This window comes from Entelurus aequoreus, linkage group LG02 (genome assembly GCF_033978785.1).
Source record: "Entelurus aequoreus isolate RoL-2023_Sb linkage group LG02, RoL_Eaeq_v1.1, whole genome shotgun sequence".
NCBI classification, from domain to species: Eukaryota; Metazoa; Chordata; class Actinopteri; order Syngnathiformes; family Syngnathidae; genus Entelurus; species Entelurus aequoreus.
The window spans coordinates 1,091,093-1,118,666 of record NC_084732.1 but is presented as its reverse complement, the minus strand read 5'-3'; the positions used below and the strand labels follow the sequence as shown (position 1 = coordinate 1,118,666).

The 27,574-nt window shown below is 34.8% G+C and overlaps 1 protein-coding gene and 1 long non-coding RNA gene across 2 annotated transcripts in view; one reads left to right on the top strand and one right to left on the bottom strand.

Moving 5' to 3' along the window:
• Window positions 1-2,912, top strand: part of znf536 (zinc finger protein 536) — a 295,445-nt gene extending 292,533 nt beyond the window's left edge. Inside the window, exon 4 of the mRNA XM_062070808.1 lies at window positions 2,674-2,912. Coding sequence (XP_061926792.1) covers window positions 2,674-2,783 — 110 coding nt within the window. The 3' untranslated portion in view covers window positions 2,784-2,912. The remainder of the gene's footprint in view (window positions 1-2,673) is intronic.
• LOC133665519 (uncharacterized) overlaps window positions 1-21,555 on the bottom strand; it is a 134,726-nt gene extending 113,171 nt beyond the window's left edge. The window contains exons 1-3 of the long non-coding RNA XR_009828765.1: window positions 21,349-21,555; window positions 21,178-21,245; window positions 4,323-4,367 (exon numbers count right to left, since the gene is read on the bottom strand). This is a non-coding gene — a long non-coding RNA (uncharacterized LOC133665519). The remainder of the gene's footprint in view (window positions 1-4,322; window positions 4,368-21,177; window positions 21,246-21,348) is intronic.
• Window positions 21,556-27,574: the final 6,019 nt, after the last annotated feature.

The window sequence follows — 27,574 nt, the reverse complement described above, 5'->3', positions numbered from 1 at the left end:
AATACACATATTAGTTTAATAATGCGAAAGGCCCGCTGTACTCATGAGTACTTTTTCATGTGCTTTCACATAATAATGGAGCAGTGATATTAAAAAAATAAATAAATAAATAGAGTAGGGGTGACGATTCGATTCAGTATCGATTCTTGGTTCAAACCTATTCTCGCAATGTATTATTTGGTATAATAATTATAATGAAACTTTTTCAAAACAGGTTAGAAAATCTCCTTACGGTTGCATGGCGATGGCCTAAAACATTTTTTTTTAATTGATTCTAATAAATAAAAAATACAATGTTTTTTTTTTTTCTTTAAAAAAAAATTATATATATATATATATATATATATATATATATATATATATATATATATATATATATATATATATATATATATATATATATATATATATATATATATATATTAGGGATGTCCGATAATGGCTTTTTGCCGATATGCCGATATTGTCCAACTCTTTAATTACCGATACCGATATCAACCGATATATACAGTCGTGGAATTAACACATTATTATGCCTAATTTGGACAACCAGTTATGGTGAAGATAAGGTCCTTTTTTAAAATATTAATAAAATAAAATAAGATAAATAAATTAAAAACATTTTCTTGAATAAAAAAGAAAGTAAAACAATATAAAAACAGTTACATAGAAACTAGTAATTAATGAAAATTAGTAAAATTAACTGTTAAAGGTTAGTACTATTAGTGGACCAGCAGCACGCACAATCATGTGTGCTTACGGACTGTATCCCTTGCAGACTGTATTGATATATATTGATATATAATGTAGGAAGCAGAATATTAATAACAGAAAGAAACAACCCTTTTGTGTGAATGAGTGTAAATGGGGGAGGGAGGTTTTTTGGGTTGGTGCACTAATTGTAAGTGTATCTTGTGTTTTTTATGTGGATTTAATAAAAAAATAAAAAAATAAAAAAACGATACTGATAATAAAAAAAAAAAAACGATACCGATAATTTCCGATATTACATTTTAACGCATTTATCGGCCGATAATATCGGCAGACCGATATTATCGGACATCTCTAATATATATATATATATATATGTGTGTACACACACACAGTTACTTTGCATGCAGTTGGCTTAATTTAAGTGCAGTTGGCTTAATCCATTTAATTATAAATGGATTTGGAATATGGATGAATAAGAATCGTGATTCAGATGTAAATTGAGGTAGCAGGGGGTGTATATTGTAGCGTCCCGGAAGAGTTAGTGCTGCAAGGGGTTCCGGGTATTTGTTCTCTTGTGTTTATGTTGTGTTACGGTGCGGATGTTCTCCCGAAATGTGTTTGTTATTCTTGTTTGGTGTGGGTTCACAGTGTGCCACATATTTGTAACAGTGTTAAAGTTGTTTATACGGACACCCTCAATGTGGCCTGTATGGCTGTTGACCAAGTATGCCTTGCATTCACTCGTGTGTGTGAAAAAGCCGTAGATATTATGTGATTGGGCCGGCACGCAAATGCGGTGCCTTTAAGGCAGGGGTGTCCAAAGTGCGGCCCGCAGGTCATTTTTTAACGGGCCCACGGCACATTTTAAAAATACGATTGAAAACAATTAAAAACATTAAAAGTGGTATTTAAAGAGCAAACAGGTGAAATGTAACAATGTTTACTCTAATCACACACAAAGCTGCCATGTAGGCTGTTTCTTTAAAAAATAATAATGAATCAAAATCAATGTCATTATGAATTATTGACCTATTCAAGGCTCCAATTACGTCACATTAAATATTTTGAGATATTTTTTGGGGAAAATGTTGCATATTTTGTGTTTGCCATGTAAAAAAACAAGCTGTTTTTTTTAAAGAAGGGCCTAAAACGAACAAACAAAAAACATAAACAACAATAAAACATATAATTGACAGATAGATCTGAAGTTAATCTCGAGATTATTGTGTTAAAAGTAAACAGTAAAAAAAAAATATAATTTATTTTTTAACACTTTAATGAGTAGGACCCTTTTGGATCCCCTACAATTTTAGTGTGATTAGTTTTTAAGTGCTCAAAAAATAACAATGAATTAAAATCAATGGTGTTATGAGTTATTGACCTTTTTAAGGCTCCAATTATTATATAATCTAAAATATCCCATTTAAAAAATGTATTGGGTGAAAATATTGCATATTTAGTTTTTTTTGACAAAAAGAGCATACAATTTAAATCTTTAAAAAATGTTATATTGACAGATAGACCTAATGTTGATCTAGAGATTTAAAAACTTGAATAATAACACTGAATAATGACACATTTTTTATATTTTTTGGACCAAAACCCTTTGGGGTCCCCGGGATCAAGCCTGAGTGGAGGCCTAAATGTATATTTTTTTATACATATATTGTATTGGTTTTTAAAATAAAAAATATCAAAATGGCCCCCGCTTGCTTTGATTTTTCATTGTGCGGCCCTCAGTGGAAAAAGTTTGGACACCCCTGCTTTAAGGTTTATTGGCGCTCTGTACTTCTCCCTACGTCCGCGTACACAGCGGCGTTTTAAAAAGTCATACATTTTACTTTTTCAAACCGATACCGGTAATTTCCGATATTACATTTTCAAGCATTTATCGGCCGATATTATCGGACATCTCTAGTATTTGTCTTGTTGCTGATCATCTTCTTTGGTTTCTGCTAGTTCACCTGTGGGTGACGGAGGAGGACCAGCCCGTGACCCATGACCCCAACCACCTGGATGGCGACCTCAGCAACCACGACGTGGGCCAGGCTGCGGGACACGAAGACTAGCGACCGGCACGATTAAAAACTTTATTTAAAAAACAACAACAAAAACACACACACACACTACCATCAAGAGAAGTGAGGGGGCGTGGCCCAGTGTGGACCTAATGACTACAAACTTTTTTTTTTTTTTTTTTTTCCTCCGTGAAACTACCTGTGTGACGAGCACTTCCTGCGACCGCCGGCGCCATCTGAAAAGGCCGTTGTTGTTTTTTTTTTCTAACTTGTTAGGTGTGTCAAAACTTTCTATATCCTACCTGGAATGTATTCTTCTGTAGAATAGCGCCGGAGCACACTTCCTGTTAGCGGCGTTAAAAGAAAACTAGCCGACGAGGACTTTTAACCGTGTTGTTGATGATTGTGAGCGAGGAGCACTTGAGCTGCCCCCAAATGTACTTATTATTAGCATAAGCCCCGCCCCCTGCGTGTACATAAACACATTTAGGACGAGAAACAAAAGCGTTCCAAAGGAGCGGGAAAAAGAAGAAAAAAAAAAGAGTCTCTTACGGGGCCACGTTCTTCTCGGAAGAATTAAAAAAAAACTACAAAAAGAGGGTTTTTTTGATGTCAACTTTGTAAATGACGTCGTTGTTGCCGACTACTACTGATGATGATGATGATGATGTACTCACTTTACAGTCAGAAAAAAAACAAGTAAGAAAAAACTGGAAGAGGACATTTGTGTATAGTCTGTGCTAGACTGTAGGATGTGCGCTTGGTTTCATTTCTCTTTTTTTGTTAAATATATATATACATATAAAAACATATATATATATATATATATGTATGTACTGTACATGACTGCCTTCTCCATCGCGCTCCATCGACAAAAACAAAAAAAAGAACAAGCTGACAATCGTCTCCTGTGCTGCAAACGTATTCCATTATGCATAGAGGGACTTTTATCTCTTTCGGTTTCCAGTCGGACTCGTCCGGGTCCCCCCCAAGTATTTTGCACTGTGATAGTACTCTAAACGCGACTTATACAAAAGTACGACACTACTAGCTAACTAACTCAACTGAAGGTGTCTGTTTGTGCGTCCCTTGGCATTGTGAAATGTTTCTACGTCTTTTTTTTTGTTTTGTTTTGTTTTGTGAAGAAGCCAGAGAACACCCCGCTTAACGCTAAATGTACAGTCTCAAAATATAAGCCCCGCCCCCCCCTTTTTTTTTTTTTGGGTTCCTACTTGAGTTGATCTACTCTCTTTGTGGCTTGGACGAGATCTTTGTCATTCCTCTTCCTCTCACGTTCATTTGATTCCGACATAAGAGGGATGGGAAGGTAGCGGGAAGAGCGTTTTGGAGGGGTAAAAAAGGTGTGACGAGGGAAGCGGGCGTGTCTGGAGGCGTCCCCTCCACCCGCCTGTCCGAGAGGCTACCGAGGAGCGTTCCGCGTCCTCTTATTGTGTCTTGTGTTTGGCTGTATCCTCATGGCAGATGCTTCGTTTTGTAACTACTGAACTGTACTTATAATAAAAATAAAATGTATTCCAACTAAAAAAAAAAAAAAAAGATTGTCACAGAGCAATATGTTGTGTCTCTTACCTTTTCACCACCTCATCAAGTCCCGTCCTCCATCGTGTTGAAGACCTGAAAGCAATGAATTAGAATTTCAGCAACACTGTAAAACAGCTTAATTATCAAATACTATTAAAAAAAACAGACAAAAGGAGACTGAAAGAGCAAACAGGTTAAATATAGCAAGTTCTTTTTTTTCCAAAACTGTCATTGCTCAAAAAATGAATGAATGAAAATCAATGTTATGAATGATTGACCTATTGAAGGCTCTAATTACTTCACATTATATATTACACTTTGAAAATATTTTTTTAAGGTAAATATTGCATATTTTTTGTGTTTAACATGAAAAAAATAACTTTTCTTTGACAAAAAGGGCATAAAATCAACAATAACATAAGAAAAAAATGAATTTATAATCGATAGATGGATCTGAAGTTGATCTTAAGTGTTGAGATAAAAAAAATATTAAAAAAGCATGATTTATTTTTAACACTTTTATGATTGTATGACTTTTGGATCCCCAATAATTTTAGTGGGATTTTTTCTTTTGTCATTGCTCAAAAAATAATTAATGAAAATCAATGTTATGAATGATTGACCTATTGAAGGCTCCAATTACTTCACATTATATATTCCACTTGGAAAATATTTTTTTAAGGAAAATATTGCATATTTTGTGTGTTTGCCATAAAAAAACTAACTTTTCTTTGGGAAAAAGGCCATAAAATCAACAAAAACATAAGAAAAAAATTAATTTATAATCGATAGATGGATCTGAAGTTGATCTTAAGTGTTGAAATAAAAAAAAGCATGATTTATTTTTAACACTTTTATGATTTTTTGACTTTTGGATCTACAAGAATTTTAGTGGGATTTTTTTTTTTTTAACTGTCATTGCTCAAAAAAGAATGAATGAATGAAAATCAATGTTATGAATTATTGACCTATTGAAGGCTCTAATTACTTCACCTTATATATTCCACTTTGAAAATATTTTTTGAGGGAACATTTTGCATATTTGGTGTGTTTGCCATAAAAAAAAACTAACTTTTCTTTGACAAAAAGGTCATAAAATCAACAAAAACATAAGAAAAAAACTAAAACTTATAATGGATAGATGGATCTGAAGTTGATCTTAAGTGTTGAAATAAATAAAAAAACATGATTTATTTTCAACACTTTTATGATTTTATGACTTTTGGATCTACAAGAATTTTAGTGGGATTTTTTTTTTAACTGTCATTGCTCAAAAAATAATGAATGAATGAAAATCAATGTTATGAATGATTGACCTATTGAAGGCTCTAATTACTTCACATTATATATTACACTTTGAAAATATTTTTTTAAGGTAAATATTGCATATTTTTTGTGTTTAACATGAAAAAAATAACTTTTCTTTGACAAAAAGGGCATAAAATCAACAATAACATAAGAAAAAAATGAATTTATAATCGATAGATGGATCTGAAGTTGATCTTAAGTGTTGAAATTTAAAAAAAGCATTTATTTTTAACACATTTATGATTTTTTTGACTTTTGGATCCCAAAGAATTTTAGAGGGATTTTTTTTTTAACTCATTGCTCAAAAAATAATTAATGAATGAAAATCAATGTTATGAATGATTGACCTATTGAAGGCTCTAATTACTTCACATTATATATTCCACTTTGAAAATATGTTTTTAGGGAAAATATTGCATATTTTGTGTGTTTGCCATAAAAAAAACTAACTTTGCTTTGGCAAAAAGGGCATAAAATCAACAAAAACATGAGAAAAAAAATTAAAACTTATAATCGATAGATGGATCTGAAGTTGATCTTAAGTGTTGAAATAAAAAACAAACATGATTTATTTTTAACACTTTTATGATTTTATGACTTCTGGATCTACAAGAATTTTAGTGGGTTTTTTTTTTTTTTTTAACTGTCATTGCTCAAAAAATAATGAATGAATGAAAATCAATGTTATGAATGATTGACCTATTGAAGGCTCCAATTACTTCACATTATATATTCCACTTGTAAAATATTTTTTGAGGGAACATTTTGCATATTTGGTGTGTTTGCCATAAAAAACTAACTTTTCGTTGACAAAAAGGGCATAAAATCAACAAAAACATAAGAAAAAAATGAAAACTTATAATCGATAGATGGATCTGAAGTTGATCTTAAGTGTTGAAATAAAAAAACATTTAAAAAGCATGATTTATTTTTAACACTTTTGGATCCCCAAGAATTTTAGCGGAATTTGTTTGAACTGTCATTGCTCAAAAAATGATGAATGAATGAAAATCAATGTTATGAATGATTGACCTATTGAAGGCTCCAATTACTTCACATTATATATTACACTTTGAAAATATTTTTTTGGGGAAAATATTGCATATTTGGTGTGTTTGCCCTAAAAAAAAACTAACTTTGCTTTGGCAAAAAGGGCATAAAATCAACAAAAACATGAGAAAAAATGAAAACTTATAATCAATAGATGGATCTGAAGTTGATCTTAAGTGTTGAAATAAAAAAACAAACATGATTTATTTTTAACACTTTTATGATTTTATGACTTTTGGATCTACAAGAATTTTAGTGGGATTTTTTTTTTTTAACTGTCATTGCTCAAAAAATAATTAATGAATGAAAATCAATGTTATGAATGATTGACCTATTGAAGGCTCTAATTACTTCACATTATATATTACACTTTGAAAATATTTTTTAGGGAAAATATTGCATATTTTGTGAGTTTGCCATAAAAAAAACTAACTTTTCTTTGACAAAAAGGGCATAAAACAAACAAAAACATAATAAAAATGTATAATCGATAGATGGATCTGAAGTGTTGAATTTTTTTTTTTTTTTAAAAACATGATTTATTTTTAACACTTTTATGATTTTATGACTTTTGGATCTACAAGAATTTTAGTGGGGATTTTTTTTTTTAACTGACATTGCTCAAAAAATAATTAATTAATGAAAATCAATGTTATGAATTATTGAGCTATTGAAGGCTCCAATTACTTCACATTATATATTACACTTTAGCATATTTTTTTAGGGAAAATATTGCATATTTGGTGTGTTTGCCATAAAAAAAATAACTTTTCTTTGGAAAACGGCCATAAAATCAACAAAAACATAAGATAAAAAATTAATTTATAATGGATAGATGGATCTTAAGTTGATCTTAAGTGTTGAAATAAAAAAAGCATGATTTATTTTTAACACATTTATGATTTTTTGACTTTTGGATCCCCAAGAATTTTAGAGGTTTTTTTTTTTTTTAACTGTCATTGCTCAAAAAATTATGAATGAATGATAATCAATGTTATGAATTATTGACCTATTGAAGGCTCCAATTACTTCACATTATATATTCCACTTGTAAAATATTTTTTTAGGGAAAATATTGCATATTTTGTGTTTGCCATAAAAAAACTAACTTTGCTTTGACAAAAAGGGCATAAAATCAACAAAAACATCAGAAAAAAATTAAAACTTATAATCGATAGATGGATCTGAAGTTGATCTTAAGTGTTAAAATAAAAAATAAAAATATGATTTATTTTTAACACTTTTATGACTTTTAGATCTACAAGAATTTTAGTGGGATTTTTTTTTTTAACTGTCATTGCTCAAAAAATAATGGATGAATGAAAATCAATGTTATGAATGATTGACCTATTGAAGGCTCCAATTACTTCACATTATATATTACACTTTGAAAATATTTTTTTTGGGAAAGTATTGCATATTTGGTGTGTTTGCCATGAAAATAACTAACTTTGCGTTGACAAAAAGGGCATAAAATCAACAAAAACATAAGAAAAAAATGAAAACTTATAATCGATGGATGGATCTGAAGTTGATCTTAAGTGTTGAAATTTAAAAAAAAACATGATTTATTTTTAACACTTTTTAACAATTTTTAGTGGGATTTTTGCTCAAAAACTAATGAATGAATGATAATCAATGTTATGAATGATTGACCTATTGAAGGCTCTAATTACTTCACATTATATATTACACTTTGAAAATATTTTTTGAGGGAAAATATTGCATATTTGGTGTGTTTGCCATGAAAAAAACTAACTTTTCTTTGACAAAAAGGCCATAAAATCAACAAAAACATAAGAAAAAAACTAAAACTTATAATCAATAGATGGATCTGAAGTTGATCTTAAGTGTTGAAATAAAAAAACAAACATGATTTATTTTTAACACTTTTATAATTTTATGACTTTTGGATCTACAAGAATTTTAGTGGGATTTTTTTTAACTGTTATTGCTCAAAAAATAATTAATGAATGAAAATCAATGTTATGAATGATTGACCTATTGAAGGATCCAATTACTTCACATTATATATTACACTTGGAAAATATTTTTTAGGGAAAATATTGCATATTTTGTGTGTTTGCCATGAAAAAACTAACTTTTCTTTGACAAAAAGGGCATAAAACAAACAAAAACATAATAAAAACGTATAATCGATAGATGGATCTGAAGTGTTGAAATATTTTTTTTTTTAAAAAGCATGATTTATTTTTAACACTTTTATGATTTCATGACTTTTGGATCCCCAAGAATTTTAGTGGGACCTTTTTTTTTAACTGTCATTGCTCAAAAAAGAATGAATGAATGAAAATCAATGTTAGGAATGATTGACCTATTGAAGGCTCTAATTACTTCACATTATATATTACACTTTGAAAATATTTTTTTAGGTAAAATATTGCATATGTTGTGTGTTTGCCATAAAAATAATAACTTTTCTTTGGGAAAAAGGCCATAAAATCAACAAAAACATAAGAAAAATTTTAATTTATAATCGATAGATGGATCTGAAGTTGATCTTAAGTGTTGAAATAAAAAACATTTAAAAAACATGATTTATTTTTAACACTTTTGGATCCCCAAGAATTTTAGCGGAATGTGTTTGAACTGTCATTGCTCAAAAAATGATGAATGAATGAAAATCAATGTTATGAATTATTGACCTATTGAAGGCTCCAATTACTTCACATTATATATTTCACTTGGAAAATATTTTTTTAGGGAAAATATTGCATATTTGGTGTGTTTGCCATAAAAAAATAACTTTTCTTTAGGAAAAACAACAAAAACATAAGAAAACATTTTAATTTATAATCGATAGATGGATCTTAAGTTGATCTTAAGTGTTCAAATAAAAAAAAGCATGATTTATTTTTAACACATTTATGATTTTTTGACTTTTGGATCCCCAAGAATTTTAGAGGGATTTTTTTTTTTAACTGTCATTGCTCAAAAAATTCTGAATGAATGAAAATCAATGTTATGAATGATTGACCTATTGAAGGCTCCAATTACTTCACATTATGTATTACACTTGGAAAATATTTTGAGGGAAAATATTGCATATTTGGTGTGTTTGCCATAAAAAAAACTAACTTTTGTTTGACAAAAAGGGCATAAAATCAACAAAAACATCAGAAAAAAATTAAAACTTATAATCGATAGATGGATCTGAAGTTGATCTTAAGTGTTGAAATAAAAAACATCTAAAAACCATGATTTATTTTTAACACTTTTGGATCCCCAAGAATGTTAGCGGAATTTGTTTAAACTGTCATTGCTCAAAAAATGATGAATGAATGAAAATCAATGTTATGAATTATTGACCCATTGAAGGCTTTAATTACCTCACATTATATATTCCACTTTGAAAATATTTTTTTAGGGAAATTATTGCATATTTAGTGTGTTTGCCATAAAAAAAACTAACTTTAAAAGGGCATAAAATCAACAAAAACATAATAAAAACGTAATCGATAGATGGATCTGGAGTTGATTTAAAGTATTGAAATAAAAAAAAATAAAAAAACATGATTTATTTTTAACACTTTTATGAGTGTATGACTTTTGGATCCCCAAGAATTTTTGTGGGATTTTTTTTTAACTGTCATTGCTCAAAAAATAATGAATGAATGAAAATCAATGTTATGAATTATTGACCTATTGAAGGCTCCAATTACTTCACATTATATATTCCACATTAGCATATTTTTTAGGGAAAATATTGCATATTTTGTGTGTTTGCCATGAAAAAAATAACTTTTCTTTGACAAAAACGGCATAAAACGAACAAAAACATAATAAAAACATAATCGATAGATGGATCTGAAATATATTTTTTTTAAATGCATGATTTATGTTTAACACTTTTATGAGTGGGAGCCTGTTGGATCCCCAACAATTTTAGTGGCTTTTTTTTTTTACTGTCATTGCTCAAAAACTAATGAATGAATGATAATCAATGTTATGAATTATTGACCTATTGAAGGCTCTAATTACTTCACATTATATATTCCACTCTGGAAATATTTTTTGAGGGAAAATATTGCATATTTTGTGTTTGCCATGAAAAAAACTAACTTTTCTTTGACAAAAAGGGCATAAAACAAACAAAAACTGAATAAAAACGTATAATCGATAGATGGACCTGAAGTGTTGAAATAAAATTTAAAAAATGCATGTTTAACACTTTTATGAGTGGGAGCCTGTTGGATCCCCAACAATTTTAGTGGCTTTTTTTTTTTAACTGTCATTGCTCAAAAAATAATAATGAATGAAAATCAATGTTATGAATTATTGACCCATTGAAGGCTCTAATTACTTCACATTATATATTCCACTTTGGAAATATTTTGGGGGGGAAATATTGCATATTTTGTGTGTTTGCCATAAAAAAACTAACTTTTCTTTGACAAAAGAGCATAACAACAAAAACATCAGAAAATAATAAAAACGTATAATCGATAGATGGATCTGAAGTTGATCTTAAGTGTTGAAATAAAGAAAAAAAAAATGCATGATTTATTTTTAACACTTATGAGTGGGGCCCCTTTGGATCTCCAATAATTTGTGTTGTTTTTTTTTGTTAACTGTCATTGCTCAGAAAAGAATGAACTAACATTAATGTTGTTATAAATTATTCACCTAATTAATTACTTCACATCAAATATTCTACTTTGAACAATTTTTGGAGGGAAAAATAGTGCATATGTTGTGTTTTTTTCATTAAAAAAATGAGTTGTCTCTGACAATAAAAGTATTAAAGATTTTTTTTTTTAAAGTGTAATCTTTATATCCACAGATAGATCTGAAGTTGATTTAGAGATTTAGTGTAAGTGTTGAATAAAAAAATAAATGACTTATTTTTTGTAATTTTTTGACAGACCCCTTTGGGTCCGTGGAACCAAATTTGAGGGGAGCCTTAAAGGGGAAACAAAATCTATATATTGTACTGGTTTTGAAAGAGATGCTTTATGCTTTATTTTTCAACGTGCGGCCCTCAGTGGAAAAAGTTTGGACACTCCTGACCGAACTAGACAATGTTTAATTTAAAAGCAACTTTTTTATACGCGACAAACAAAAACCCTAAAAACCACAAAAGCAAAGAATAACCGTAAAAATTCAACCAGATGGCAACCTTAAACACAACTTGGACTCTCAAAAAAACTACAGGGTTTCCTCTACATGTAATTGATCGTGGCGCCACGCCACGGCAAAACAAAAGCCGTTGCATCCTAAAAATGAGGTGTTTTTTTTTACGTGACAATGAATTTGAGTAAAATATGTGGAGATAAATAAAGCCTATTATTTGCGCACTATTGACTAGTGATTAGGGCTGTGAAACTTTGGGCACCACACGATTCGATTCAAAATCAATTCCCAATTCAAAATCTATACTTTTTTTATAACATTAGATGCCAGTTCCATGATTAACTACATTCCTCCATAAAATAGAGCCTTTTAGCCCACCTTAAAAGGCTTAACAATGAATATAATACAATTATATATAATATATAGATTTTTAATAAAACACCACAAAATTTAGGGGGGGGTTAAGAATAGTTTAGAGAGCCTTTAGCCCCTTTAAAAAGCCTTACAATATATGAATTAAAAAATAGAAATATATACAAAATAGATCAAATAAATAAATAAAAATGTTTATAAAACACCAAATAACTGAAGGCCGTTTAAGAATATTTTAGACAACATTTAGCCCCTTAAAAGGCCTAACAATAAATACTATATATATATATATATATACACACACACACACATATATACACAATTATATATTTTTATATATATACTTTTTTTTAAATAAAACAAAAAAATAATTTAGGGGCAGTTAAGATTATTTTAGAGAGCATTTAGCCCCCTTAAAAAGCCTAACAATATATAAAATGAAAAATATCAAATTTCATAAAATAGAGCAAATACATTATTTTCTTTAATAAAACACTAAATAAGTTAGGAGGGGTTGAATATATTTTAAAGAGCTTTCAGGCCCCCTTAAAAGGCCTATCAATAAATTAAATAAAAAATACATAAAATATATATTTTTTGATAAAACACCAAATACTGTAGGGGGGGTTTGAGGATATTTTAGTGAGGCTTTAGCCGTCCTAAAAAGACCTAACAATGAATAATATACAAAAAAAAATTTTTAATAAAACACCAAATAATTTAGGGAGGTTAAGAATATTTTGAAGAGCATTTAGCCCCCTTAAAAAGCCTAACAATAGATAAAATGAAAAATATAAAACAGATAAAATATATATATATATTTTTTTTTTAAATAAAATACCAAATAATTTTAGGGGTGTTTAGGAATATTTTAGAGAGCCTTTAGCCCCCTTAAAAAGCCTAACAATATATAAAATAAAAAATGTAAAATTCTATAAAATATATCAAATGAATTATTTTATTTAATAAAACAACAAATAATTTAGGAGGGGTTGAATATATTTTAAAGAGCTTTTAGGCCCCCTTAAAGGCCTATCAATAAATAAAATAAAATATATATATTTTTTTTTAATAAAACACCAAATACTGTAGGGGGGTTTGAGGATATTTTAGAGAGGCTTTAGCCCCCCCTAAAAAGACCTAACAATGAATAATATACAAATATATATTTTTTTAATAAAACACCAAATAATTTAGGGAGGTTAAGAATATTTTGAAGAGCATTTAGCCCCCCTTAAAAAGCCTAACAATAGATCAAATGAAAAATATAAAACAGATAAAATATATATATATATTTTTTAAAATAAAATACCAAATAATTTTAGGGGTGTTTAAGAATATTTTAGAGAGCCTTTAGCCCCCTTAAAAAGCCTAACAATATATAATAGGGCGGTATAGCTCGGTTGGTAGAGTGGCCGTGCCAGCAACTTGAGGGTTCCAGGTTCGATCCCCGCTTCTGCCATCCTAGTCACTGCCGTTGTGTCCTTGGGCAAGACACTTCACCCACCTGCTCCCAGTGCCACCCGCACTGGTTTAATTGTAACTTACAAATTGGGTTTCACCATGTAAAGCGCTTTGAGTCACTAGAGAAAAGGGCTAAATAAATATAATTCACTAAAATAAAAAATGTAAAATTCTATAAAATATATCAAATGAATTATTTTATTTAATAAAACAACAAATAATTTAGGAGGGGTTGAATATATTTTAAAGAACTTTTAGGCCCCCTTAAAGGCCTATCAATAAATAAAATAAAATATCTTTTTTTTTTTTTTGATAAAACACCAATTACTGTAGGGGGGGTTGAGGATATTTTAGAGGGGCTTTAGCCCCCCCTAAAAAAGACCTAACAATGAATAATATACACTTTTTTTTTTTTTTAATAAAACACCAAATAATTTAGGGAGGTTAAGAATATTTTGAAGAGCATTTAGCCCCCCTTAAAAAGCCTAACAATAGATAAAATGAAAAATATAAAACAAATAAAATATATATATATTTTTTTTTAATAAAATACCAAATAATTTTAGGGGTGTTTAGGAATATTTTAGAGAGCTTTTAGCCTCTCTTAAAAGGCTTAACAATAAATAAAATAATTTTTTTCAATAAAACACCAAATAATTTAGAGGGATTTGAGGATATTTTAGGGAGGCTTTAGACCCCCTTAAAAGGCCTAACAACAAATAAAATAAAAAACAGTTTTTAACAAAACACCAAATAATTTAAGGGGGGTTTGAGAATATTTAAGAGCGCCTTTAAAAGGTTTATCGACGCCACTTGTACTAAAACTTGATGAAACACATTATTGACGAAACAAAGACTTAAACATAAAAATGAATGTCTCTCTGACCACGAAGTGCTTCCGGGTTATCACGTTGGGAAGACGCCCACTCTGATGGGAGTGTTTACATGCTTTACAATCCCATCATCCAGATATGCTCCTCCCATTTTAATAAGTCAAACACCAAACTGTGTTTTAGTTAGAACCTTATTAAGGCAATTAGTTTGTAGTGCATGTAAACATACTTTGTGTATCTGGGGTGGTGATTCTAGGTTTTGGGTTAAAAGTAATCCTGGGTTCTGGGTTATAAGTAATAATAAATAAAGTAAAGCGTGTATGTAGACCTAGAAATAAAAGTAACAGGAACACAATGGCTCAGGACTTAATGAGCTGTTAAGTCTATAAATAAACAACCTCCTGACTGTCTCCTCTTTCACTTTTAGTCAACTGTGCTGCACTTCTCAAAAGTCGCCAGCAGATGGTGCAGCACAGCAAGCAACAGATCTGAGCCTGTCCTGGGTGAGGAGTGACTACAGGTAGGTGAAGGTGTTGGTCGACACAGCACATTTTTAGCACTGATCCGATACCAAGTCAACACGTGACCATTTGATGGGTTTTGTGATTGCACCTTTCCTTTCCCTACACTCACCACTAGTTGGCGCCTCGCACCCACTCATGCAATTCACAGATAACGTCACTGATAACGTATTTGAAAAGACAAGAATACTTCTGATAATAAGTTACTGCTAAAACCTGAACTTTTGCTTACGGCACGTGATCAAATGTCCATTCCATTCAAAACGGAGTAACAAGAGTGGGTGCATGGCGTCGACTAGTGGTGACTCATTCTCTGCTGGCCTAACAGAACCAGAAATCATGATCATAATTAAAGATAAAAGTATTTTTTATTCACTTTCCTTAAATATCTTAAAGTATTCATATTCTCTTCATGTCATATTATGCTCCTTCCAGTGCTGTTGTTTTTAGTTTAGAGTTTTTATCCAATCAGAATTCAGCTATCTTATGTTGCCATGCTGTACCAAATCCGCCCGGGGCCTTCAGAATCAACAATGCACTGTAAGCGAACGGGCACATACAGTTGATAGATAATTGCGACAGCCAATCAGATCACGAGTTGTTGTCAGGAAGGCCTTCTAGGATTCCTCTTCCTCCTATCCAGGAGATCGCAAAAAGCCGCTGCCTGACCAGGGCTCAGAAAATCTGCAGAGACTCCTCCCACCCCCACCAAGGACTGTTTTCACTGCTGGACTCTAGAAAGAGGTTCCGCAGCCTCCGTAGCAGAACCTCCAGGTTCTGTAACAGCTTCTTCCCTCAGGCCGTAAGACTCTTGAACGCATCATAATAATCCCCTCAATTCCCCCCAAAAATGGATTAACTCGCTGGAATATAAAGACAATATAACATACATCCATAAACGTGGATGCATATGCAAAAGTGCAATATATTTATCTGTACAGTAATCTATTTATTTATATCTGCACCTTATTGCTTTTTAATCCTGCACTACCATGAGCTAATGCAACGAAATTCCGTTCTTATCTGACCTGTAAAGTTCAAATTGGAATGACAATAAAAAAGGAAGTCTAAGTCTTAGTCTAAGATGGCCTCACGTTAACGAGACTTTGATTGGTTACTCACTTGTCACTCCAAAGTGAGTATCCAATCGCAAGTTGCAATTTAGCAGGAAGCAGGAAGTGTTGCGCCGTAGCCATACCGGGCTAGCAGAGAAATCACCGATACTCACTTTTATCACCCACAAAGGAGGAGAACAAAACGTTGATTAGGTGGCAGATATATATTTGCAAGGCCATTTTCAAGAAGGATATTTAAAGAGAAACTACATCTTGTGAGCAATGTCGGCCAACCCTGGAAGCTAGCTCAGCTGTCCCGGCGATGACACTACATCAACACACCCAAGACAATGGACATATACACACACACACCCACCCCACGCCTTCACCACCGCTTGATTCCCCTTCGGGGTGATGGACGGCTGGCAGCGCTTTATAGCAGCAGTCGACCTCCAGGGCCCCAACTCCCCCCCTCTGTTGCGAGTTGTCGTGATTATATGTAACATGTTCATGTGTGCATGGCATGGAGGTTTTTCCCCCACTCCAGACTAGGCCCTTTTAGGAGCCCAGTCTAGATTGTATTTTTTTACTAATTTTCTTCACCACCGTTTTACCTTTTTCCCACCTTTTACGGGGGCGCCTTTGGCGACCCATCAGCGTTCCTGTTCTGTAACCGTGTGCACTGTTTGTTTGTCTAATCTTGAACGGGTTTGTGCTGAAAACATAGTTTCGTTGTACTTGTGCAATGACAATAAAGTCCTATCCCTATCCTAAATGGGGAAATGCCCACCACTTGAATTAGCCGACTACGAGCGGTACCACTGGCTTATATGGCGTCGAATGGGTGCTACAAATTCTGAGTTCAAATATTTTATTTCTTCATTTTTTCACGTTTAATATGTTTTCAGCAATTTTATTTTTGACAGTAACACATAAGATATGTTTTAATTGCTGATGCGGGTTTATTGATTTTTAAATGCGCCAGAAAATAACCCCTTTTGTACACTGTTGATCTGGTTCAATGCGCAGTAGTGCGTAAAAGTGTTTCTGTATAGTATTTCTCCAGCAATGATCATGTGGGGACATAAATTATGGTATTTTTGAGAGGCAATCATTGAGGTCGGACATCACTGAAGGCCTAGGTGGGACACGCCACGCCACTGGTGGTGAGTATAAGACAGGGGTGTCCAAAGTGCGGCCCGGGGGACATTTGCGGCCCTCAGCTAATTGTTTACCGGCCCGCCACACATTCTGGAAATGCTATTGCAAAAATAAAAAAGAACATTACAAAAAGTGGAATGAGATGAAATCTAACGAGAAAAAGTTGCAACGTTGACACAAAGCTGCCATGCAGGCTATTTTTTTTCTTTTGTCTTTCTTTATTTTATTTTTTTTGCCATTGCGCCAAAAAAAAAAAATAATGACAAAAAATCCATGTTATAATTAATTATTTTCAAGGCTACAATTACTTCAAATATTTCACTTTAAAATGTTTTATGTGGTAAATATTGCATATATTGTGTAGTTGCCGTATAAAAACATCAAAGTTTTCTTTGACAAAAGCGCATAATAGTTCAAATGTAAAATCGACAGATATATCTGAAATTGATCTCGTAACTTAAGTGTTGAAAATAAAATAAAAACCTAATAAAAATGTATCACTTTATGAGTGGGGCACCTTTTTGATCCCAAATATATTTAGTGGTATTTTATTTATCTTTTCACTGTGATTACTCAAAAATATTAAATAATTAAAATCAATGGTGTCCTGCATTATTGATCTTTTAGGGCTCTAATTACTAAATACTGCATATTTCAGTTTTACTATAAAAAAAAACAAAGTTGTTTTTGACAGAAAAGCCATAAAACCTTTTTATTTTTTATTACTTTATATCAACTTGAAGTTAATATAGAGATTTACTGTAAGCGTTAAATAATAACAAAAAATAATAATTTGACTTATTTTTAACATTTTAATGACTGAGACCCTTTATGGTCCCCGGGACTCCTAAAGGTAAAATAAATAAAAAATCCATATATTTTGTTATGGTTTGAAAATGAAAAATATCAAAATGGCCCCCACATAATTTAATTTTTCTGTGTGCGGCCCTCAGCGGAAAAAGTTTGGACACCCCTGGTATAGGAAAAGGAAAGGTGAAGTTGCCTTTTAACACGTGTCACAAAAGTCACTTGTAAAAAAACTGCTATACACAAATCTAAATACACGGACACACTTTTTTTTTTTTTTTTACACAAATTGATCGAAATACAAACAATTACTTTTTTTACACACACAAATCCACATACCGGCACAAATGAAAACACGCGGATCTGATCACGCAGAATCTTATTAGAGACGCACAGATTGTAATACGCATCTTCAAAGTTTTGCTACAATAACACTTGCATACCCGTATATGGCCAATTTTTGAATAGAATATAAACTGAAAAATACAGATCTCATCATGCAAGTATCGATCTGATACGCCTAATTATAAAATGTGATCGATATGAATCCACCACAACCATGTTAAAATGGTTAATATGAGTATTATGATTCATACATTAATATATTACATACAATCAAAATCTGTAGTGTACATTCTTTAAATTGTTTAAGAATAACTCAAGAGGTGATTGGGACTAATCTGGTTCACTGGTGTTAAATGTACCAAATACATTTTAACTGTGGGCTTAGCCTGCCATCTAGTGGTCTACACGCGTAACAACATTACTAGTTTTCTGCACAATCATTGTATCTCAGGCCTGGGCATTTATTTTGACTCAGGGGTGCCAAATTTTGAGAAAAAATGTGCCTGGGGGCCTGTATATTTATTTTTAGGAACACTAATACAAAACCTCACAATAATGTCGGATTGAATGCTAAAAACGTTATGACAGACCCGTCTTAAAAAACGGAATGGATATTTAAATTTTTTTACTGAATGAGACGCCCAGAATGTACATGAAAATAAAGAATGTGGGATTTACAATATTAACTATGAACGATAAAACACTGAATATAGACAACGTATGAACGTCACACCCCTCTCGATCGACATTTTACAATCAAGCAAAACGCAACAAAAATGCAACAAACACAGTGAAATATGAACACCAAGGGTAAAAAAAAAACCCCACCTACGATCGCATTTCAGGCTGGTCGCTTTGGAAACACTCTGTGGAAACGCTACCCACCCACACTGCTTGGGGCCTCGTCTGAGCTGATGTGACGTAGATTACCATAGTAACTAATTAGATAACCATAGTAACTAATTAGATTACCATAGTAACTAGTATATCATCCAAAAGCGCAGATTCCAAACATTGAAATACTTTGCATAGTTCCAAGACTCACGGTAGTTTGAAAACATCACCGCACATCATAATGGCAGCTAGTTTCCACCTTAAAGGCCTACTGAAATGTTTTTTTTTAATTTAAACGGGAATAGCAGATCCATTCTATGTGTCATACTTGATCATTTCGGGATATTGCCATATTTTTGCTGAAAGGATTTAGTAGAGAAAATCGACGATAAAGTTTGCAACTTTTGCTCGCTAATAAAAAAAAAGCCTTGCCTGTACCGGAAGTAGCGTGACGTCACAGGAGCTAGTATTCCTCACAATTCCCCATTGTTTACAATGGAGCGAGAGAGATTCGGACCGAGAAAGTGACAATTACCTCATTAATTTGAGCGAGGATGAAAGATTCGTAGATGAGGAACGTGAGAGTGAAGGACTAGAGAGGCAGTGATGGACGTATCTTTTTTCGCTCTGACCGTAACTTAGGTACAAGCTGGCTCATTGGATTCCACACTCTCTCCTTTTTCTATTGTGGATCACGGATTTGTATTTTAAACCACCTCGGATACTATATCCTCTTGAAAATGAGAGTCGAGCACGCGAAATGGACATTTAAAGTGACTTTTATCTCCAAGACAATACATCGGTGACACACTTAGCTACTGAGCTAACGTGATAGCATCGTTCTCAAATGAAGATAGAAACAAAATAAATAAACCCCTTACTGGAAGGATAGACAGAAGACCAACAATACTATTAAACCATGTACATGTAACTACACGGTTAAAAATTCTCAGCCTGGTAAGGCTTAACTATGCTGTTGCTAACAACGCTAAGGCTAATTTAGCAACTTAGCAACCGGACCTCACAGAACTATGATAAAACATTAGCGCTCCACCTACGCCAGCCAGCCCTCATCTTCCCATCAACAGCCGTGCTCACCTGCATTCCAGCGATCAACGGCGCGACGAAGGACTTCATCCGTGGGTTTGGCGGCAAGCATCGGCTAGGCGTCTGCTATCAGGGTAAGTAGTCCTTGTTGTGTTGCTGTAAGTATTGTACTTAGCCGCTAAGACACCGATCGATCCCACCTACAACGTTCTTCTTTGCAGCCTCCATTGTTCATTAAACAAATTGCAACAGATTCACCAACACAGATGTCCAGAATACTGTGGAATTTTGTCGAAGAAAACAAGAGGCTTTTCTATCGGGTCCGATGGGGTCCAACCACTTCCGTTGCTTTTGTGACATCACGCACATAAATCATATCCAAAGGAGTTTTTCAACCGGAAGTGTGGCGGGAATTTTAAAATTGCACTTTATAAGTTAACCCGGCCGTATTGGCATGTGTTGCAATGTTAAGATTTCATCATTGATATATAAACTATCAGACTGCGTGGTTGGTAGTAGTGGCTTTCAGTAGGCCTTTAAAGATGTAAAAAAAATATTTGGGAATGTCCAGCGGGCCTTAAATTGCCCAGGTCTCTTGTATACAGTATCTTGGACCTATTTAACCCTTAACTTGGGGGAAAAAAAGCATTCAGTTATGCTGCTCCCTGGTCATGGAATGACATCCAGAAAGATCTGAGGCTACCAGACTTGATCACTTTGGGGGAGTTTTAAGTCCCATTTTAAAAGATCGAGAAACCAGTTCTCTTGGGAAACGTACTTGCTTTTAAATTGAATTATTACTTAATCGTTTTAAATAACTTTTGACCTGTTGTGGTATGACTGCTGCTGTTCTGTTGTATTGTCTTGTTGTAATTATTATTGTACACTTTGTTTGTGCCGCCCTCTTTGTCAGGTCGCTCTTGAAAAAGAGACTTTAATCTCAATGAGTCTTTACCTGGTTAAATAAAGGAAATTGATTGATTGATTTATATTGCACATCACTTGACTGTACCTTCAACATGATGTTTGTTCCGGGTGGGCTCTGCAGCGTCCACTCCAATATAGGACAGAACGGTGCGGCTGGATGCAGAGACAGGAGGCGACAAATTAATATAAAATAAAACAACTATTGTAGACCACGGATGAGCAAAATAGCAAAAACACAAAGAGTATGCATACATACCTAGCGAACCAGCCCCATCAGTAAGGTCAGGATGGCTAGAGAATCCTCCTGATTGTCAATCAGGGACAGGTGAGGAGAACAGTGCTCAGGAGCAGGGCTAAAGTCAGTAGAAAAACAAACCTAAACAGGAAGTGAAACAAAAAAAAAAGCACTGGACAGGAAGCAGCAACAATCACAAGAAAAATGATAAACAAGTGCAAAACATGACAGAGTACACAATAACAAGTCATTCCAATATTGCTTGGTCCTCAAACCATGAGGAAAAACAATTTATGAGAAACACATCCACTATTGTGTCTGTTTGTGGGCTCTGGCCAACAACAGCATGGAAGTTCCCTAAACATTATACACTGAAAGCCCTGATCACAGGGTTAAATAACTTCAGCGCGCCCACAATACAGCGGGACTCTCATCCCCAGGTGATGAACCGTCATCTCGCTTTACCAACACACGTCGACCCTGACCTGGGAAAGTATTGGACTTTGTGTAACGGACAGTGCGTGTGTTGTTTCTGTGCGGACCGAAGACAGATGTTTGGCTGACTTTGCAGCGCGAGCAAGTGGGCGAGAAGACAGGCGTGACTCCATCTTTGTTTCCCAGGGAGGATCTGGCGGGGTCGAGCAGGGACGACTCCCCCCCCCCGAACATGACCAAACCGTACAAACCTGTCACGAATACAACATGGTCTGTAAAACAAAGTCATAACAATATGTTGTTGACTAACTATACGCATACCTCTACGGCAGTGTTTTTCAACATTTTTTGAGTCAAGGCACATTTTTTGCGTTGAAAAAATGCAGAGGCACACCACAAGCAGAAATCATTAAAAAATGAAACTTAGTTGACAGTAAAAAGTCGTTGTCGCAATTGTTGGATACGACTTTAAACCATAACCAAGCATGCATGACTATAGTTCTTGTCTCAAAGTAGGTGTACTGTCACCACCTGTCACATCACGCCGTGACTTCTTTTGAGTTGTTTGCTGTTTTCCCGTGTGTAGGGTTTTAGTTCTTGTCTTGCGCTCCTATTTTGGTGGCTTTTTCTCTTTTTTTTTGGTGTTTTCCTGTAGCAGTTTCATGTCTTCCTTTGAGCGATCTACTTTGTTTTAGCAATCAAGAATATTTCAGTTGTTTTTATCCTTCTTAGTGGGGACATTGTTGATTGTCATGTCATGTTCGGATGTACATTGTGGACGCCGTCTTTGCTCCACAGTAAGTCTTTGCTGTCGTCCAGCATTCTGTTTTTGTTTACTTTGTAGTAGGGCTGGGCGATATGGCCTTTTTTTAATATCTCGATATTTTTAGGCCATATTGCGATACACGATATATATCTCGATATTTTGCCTTAGCCTTGAATGAACACTTGATACATATCATCACAGCAGTATGATGATTCTATGTGTCTACATTAAAACATTCTTCTTCATACTGCATTAATATATGCTCATTTTAAACTTTCATGCAGAGAGGGAAATCACAACTAAGTCAATTGACCAACACTGTATTTATTAAACAGTTATAAAGCAGTGGCACAAACATTCATGTCATTTCCAAAACAGAAAGTGCAAAATTGTCAATCATTTTAAAACAAGCTATTGGTGCACTTTTGTGCATGATGTCTCTAAGATGACAAATAAAAACAACACTAAATTAAAGTGCACTTTTTGTACAGAACACCACTACAATAGTTTAAAGGCCTACTGAAATGAATTTTTTTTATTTAAACGGGGATAGCAGATCCATTCTATGTGTCATACTTGATCATTTCGCGATATTGCCATATTTTTGCTGAAAGGATTTAGTAGAGAACATCGACGATAAAGTTCGCAACTTTTGGTCGCTGATAAAAAAAGCCTTGCCTGTACCGGAAGTAGCGTGACGTCGCAGGTTGAAAGGTTCCTCACATTTCCCCATTGTTTACACCCGCAGCGGGAGCGATTCGGACCGAGAAAGCGACGATTACCTCATTAATTTGAGCGAGGATCAATCAATCAATCAATCAATGTTTATTTATATAGCCCTAAATCACAAGTGTCTCAAAGGGCTGTACAAGCCAAGATTCGTGGATGAGGAACGTGAGAGTGAAGGACTAGAGTGCAGTGCAGGACGTATCTTTTTTCGCTCTGACCCTAACTTAGGTACAAGGGCTCATTGGATTCCACACTTTCTACTTTTTCTATTGTGGATCACGGATTTGTATTTTAAACCACCTCGGATACTATATCCTCTTGAAAATGAGAGTCGAGAACGCGAAATGGACATTCACAGTGACTTATCTCCACAACAATACATCGGCGAAGCACTTTAGCTACGGAGCTAACGTGATAGCATCAGGCTTAACTGCAGATAGAAACAAAAGAAATAAACCCCTGACTGGAAGGATAGACAGAAGATCGACAATACTATTAAACCATGGACATGTAACTACACGGTTAATGCTTTCCAGCCTGGCGAAGCTTAACAATGCTGTTGCTAACGACGCCATTGAAGCTAACTTAGCTACGGGACCTCACAGAGCTATGCTAAAAACGGTAGCTATCCACCTACGCCAGCCAGCCCTCATTTGCTCGTCAACACCCGTGCTCACCTGCGTTCCAGCGATCGACGGAGCAACGAAGGACTTCACCCGATCATCGATGCGGTTGGCGGCTAGCGTCCGATAGCGCGTCTGCTATCCAAGTCAAAGTCCTCCTGGTTGTGTTGCTGCAGCCAGCCGCTAATACACCGATCCCACCTACAGCTTTCTTCTTTGCAGTCTCCATTGTTCATTAAACAAATTGCAAAATATTCACCAACACAGATGTCCAGAATACTGTGGAATTTTGCGATGAAAACAGAGCTTTTTGTATCGGATACAATGGGTCCGAATACTTCCGTTTCAACCATTGACGTCACGCGCATACGTCATCATACATAGACGTTTTCAACCGGAAGTTTCGCGGGAAATTTAAAATTGCACTTTATAAGTTAACCCGGCCGTATTGGCATGTGTTGCAATGTTAAGATTTCATCATTGATATACAAACTATCAGACTGCGTGGTCGGTAGTAGTGGCTTTCAGTAGGCCTTTAAAACAAATAAAGTGCACTTTTGTGCATGATGTCACACAAGATATTTCAATAAGTGTCAAATAAAAATTAGCTGCTTAATAGGAAATCAAATAGTGTATGTCCTTCGCTATGTGGTAGGTTCCTGCGGAGGTTATCTCTTTTGTTGTTGACTATTTTTTTCATACGGTGTTGATCTGGAAATGTTTGCCTCGGCATCTTGATGGTGTGGGCGAGTGGCACCGAACGGAGATGTTGACATGAGGAGTAAGCACTCTACATTCTCTAGCAGGTGACTTTTCAAATGATGCTACACATTAGCAGTAATGCTACTTTTTGTAGCAACGCTTTTGCCCCACACTTGACAAATTACGGTTGTCTGTTCGACATATTCCCACTTGAAGCCAAACCACCGCCAGACGATGGACGCCCTGCTGTTTTTCTTGGGAATTTATTCTTCCTTCATTTGTTACCAGATTTGCAGCTTCTTTCTCTCGTATTACCACTCGCACCACGGCTAACTTTAGCCATGCTGCTACCTCTCTGCTGCGCGAGGGCGTATACGTATGTGACGTATGACGTGACAGTATGTGACGTATGTAAGAAGGTGCGCTCGCTGTCTGTGAGAAGGTGTTACGTTCCACGTAGTGGTGGTTTGTTTGTTTTGTGTTTCTTCTTCTATTGTTTGTACAGGTCACACTCAATCACTGCCTCTGCTGCCAATCAACCGGTTCCTGTTCCCAGCTGCTCCTCATTTCACCTCTTGATCAGCCACCATTCATCCTCCTGTGCTGCTTAAAACCACCTGCTCACCACTGGATGAGGTGGATTCTTTGTCTGACATGCTGTGTGGAGCTTTGAGAGACGCTACTTTGTCTTGGACGCTACTTTGTTTTGTAATCATTTTTGTTAAGCTCTTTGCTAAACTTGTGCCACCTGTTTTTTTTGTCTTCCTTTTTGTTTTACCTTTCAACTTTTGTAAGTATCTGCAGCCTAGTCTTGGGAAAGGTTAGACAGAGGCCTCTATATACTACACACGTAGGACTTGTTTGTGTATAGAGACACCAGGCTTAGTGGTGGCTGTCACCCTTGTATGTTTTGGCTAGAGTAGGTAGGTAGGTTTTTGGTTTATGCTAATTAAATAGCTTTAGTTAGTAAGCTTACCATTCTTTTTCAGAGGTGTCTTTTGGTATGTTTTGTTCATTTCTTTGACAGCAGCTGTATTCCCAAGCTAGGCTAGTGTTGTGTCTTGTTGAAACCCCCCCCCCCCCCCCCCCCCCAATTTACGTTACGTTCCCAGATGGCTCAGAGTCTAGGGATCGTAGGAGAACGCAACATGAAAGTGTATAAACCAAATGAGTTGTAAATTAAAGTCACCGAAGCCAAGAATTGAAAACAAAACTAGTGTTATTGAAAAGTAACCATGGGGGTGGTTACAACAAGACACAACACTAGCCTAGCTTGGGAATACAGGTGCTGTCAAAGAAATGACCAAAACATACCAAAAGATATAGTCATTTTCTATATCGCACAGAGACAAACCCGCGATATATCGATATATCGCCCAGCCCTACTTTGTAGCCAGGTCAGTTTTAGTTTTGTTCTGCATAGCCTTCCCTAACTTTCATTGCCTTTTCTTAAGGGCACTCACCTTTTGTTTATTTTTAGTTTAAGCATTAGACACCTTTTTACCTGCACGCTGCCTTCCTGCTGTTTCCGGCATCTACAAAGCAATTAGCTACCGGCTGCCACCTACTGATATGGAAGAGTATTACACGGTTACTCTGCCAAGCTCTAAACAGCACTGACCACTCAACAACAACACATAATTTGCAGACTATAATTACTGGTTTGCAAAAAATATTTTTAACCCAAATACCGTAATTTCCGGACTATAAGCCGCACCTGACTATAAGCCGCACCAGCTAAATTTATGGGAAAATACAGATTGCTCCATATATAAGCCGCACCCGACTATAAGCCGCAGGGTTTTGATGTGTAATTACCGTAGTATATAGGGGTTCCTGCTACCACGGAGGGGATTGTCGGGACAGAGATGACTGTTTGGGAATGCAAAGCGTCCCATTTATTAACAATAAATCTTTCAATCATTCAATCAAACTTTCACATCTTTGACATGGCGAACAGCATTCGTGCAGAGTACAAATAATACAACGGTGCAAAGTAATACAAAGTGCTCGCCTGTACGTTATCAAAATAACCAGCCTACCGGTATATGAAAAGTCAGTCTTTAATCATTGTGTCATCGTCTTCCTCCTGCGTACTAAAACCACCGAAATCCTCTTCGTCGGTGTCGGAGAAGAACAGGCCGTATATAAGCCGCACCGTTGTAAAAGCCACAGGGACCAGAACGAGGGGAAAAAGTAGCGGCTTATAGTCCGGAAATTACGGTAGGTGAAATTAGATCATCTCCCACGGCACACCAGACTGTCTCGCGGCACACTAGTGTGTACTGGAGTGGTTGAAAAACACTGCTCTACGGCATAGTGTTGATTTAAAGCCGCAACCTTCATAAAATATTTTCATAACTTTTAGGATGATACATGGACTTACAACTAGCTGACTGACACCTCTGTCGTGGTCTGTATCGCTCTCACTGGCACTTAGCAACATTAAAGGCCTACTGAAACCCACTACTACCGACCACGCAGTCTGATAGTTTATATATCAATGATGAAATCTTAACATTATAACACATGCCAATACGGCCGGGTTAACTTATAAAGTGACATTTTAAATTTGCCGCTAAACTTCCGGTTCGAAACGCCTCTGAGGATGACGTATGCGTGTGACGTAGCCCGGCGAACACGGGTATGCCTTCCACATTGAAGCCGATATGAAAAAGCTCTGTTTTCATTTCATAATTCCACAGTATTCTGGACATATGTGTTCGTGAATCTGTTTCAATCATGTTCATTGCATTATGGAGAAGGAAGCCAAGCAAGCAAAGAAGAAAGTTGTCGGTGCGAAATGGACGTATTTTTCGAACGTAGTCAGCCACAACAGTACACAGCCGGCGCTTCTTTGTTTACATTCCCGAAAGATGCAGTCAAGATGGAAGAACTCGGATAACAGAGACTCTAACCAGGAGGACTTTTGATTTGGATACACAGACGCCTGTAGGGAACTGGGACAACACAGACTCTTACCAGGATTACT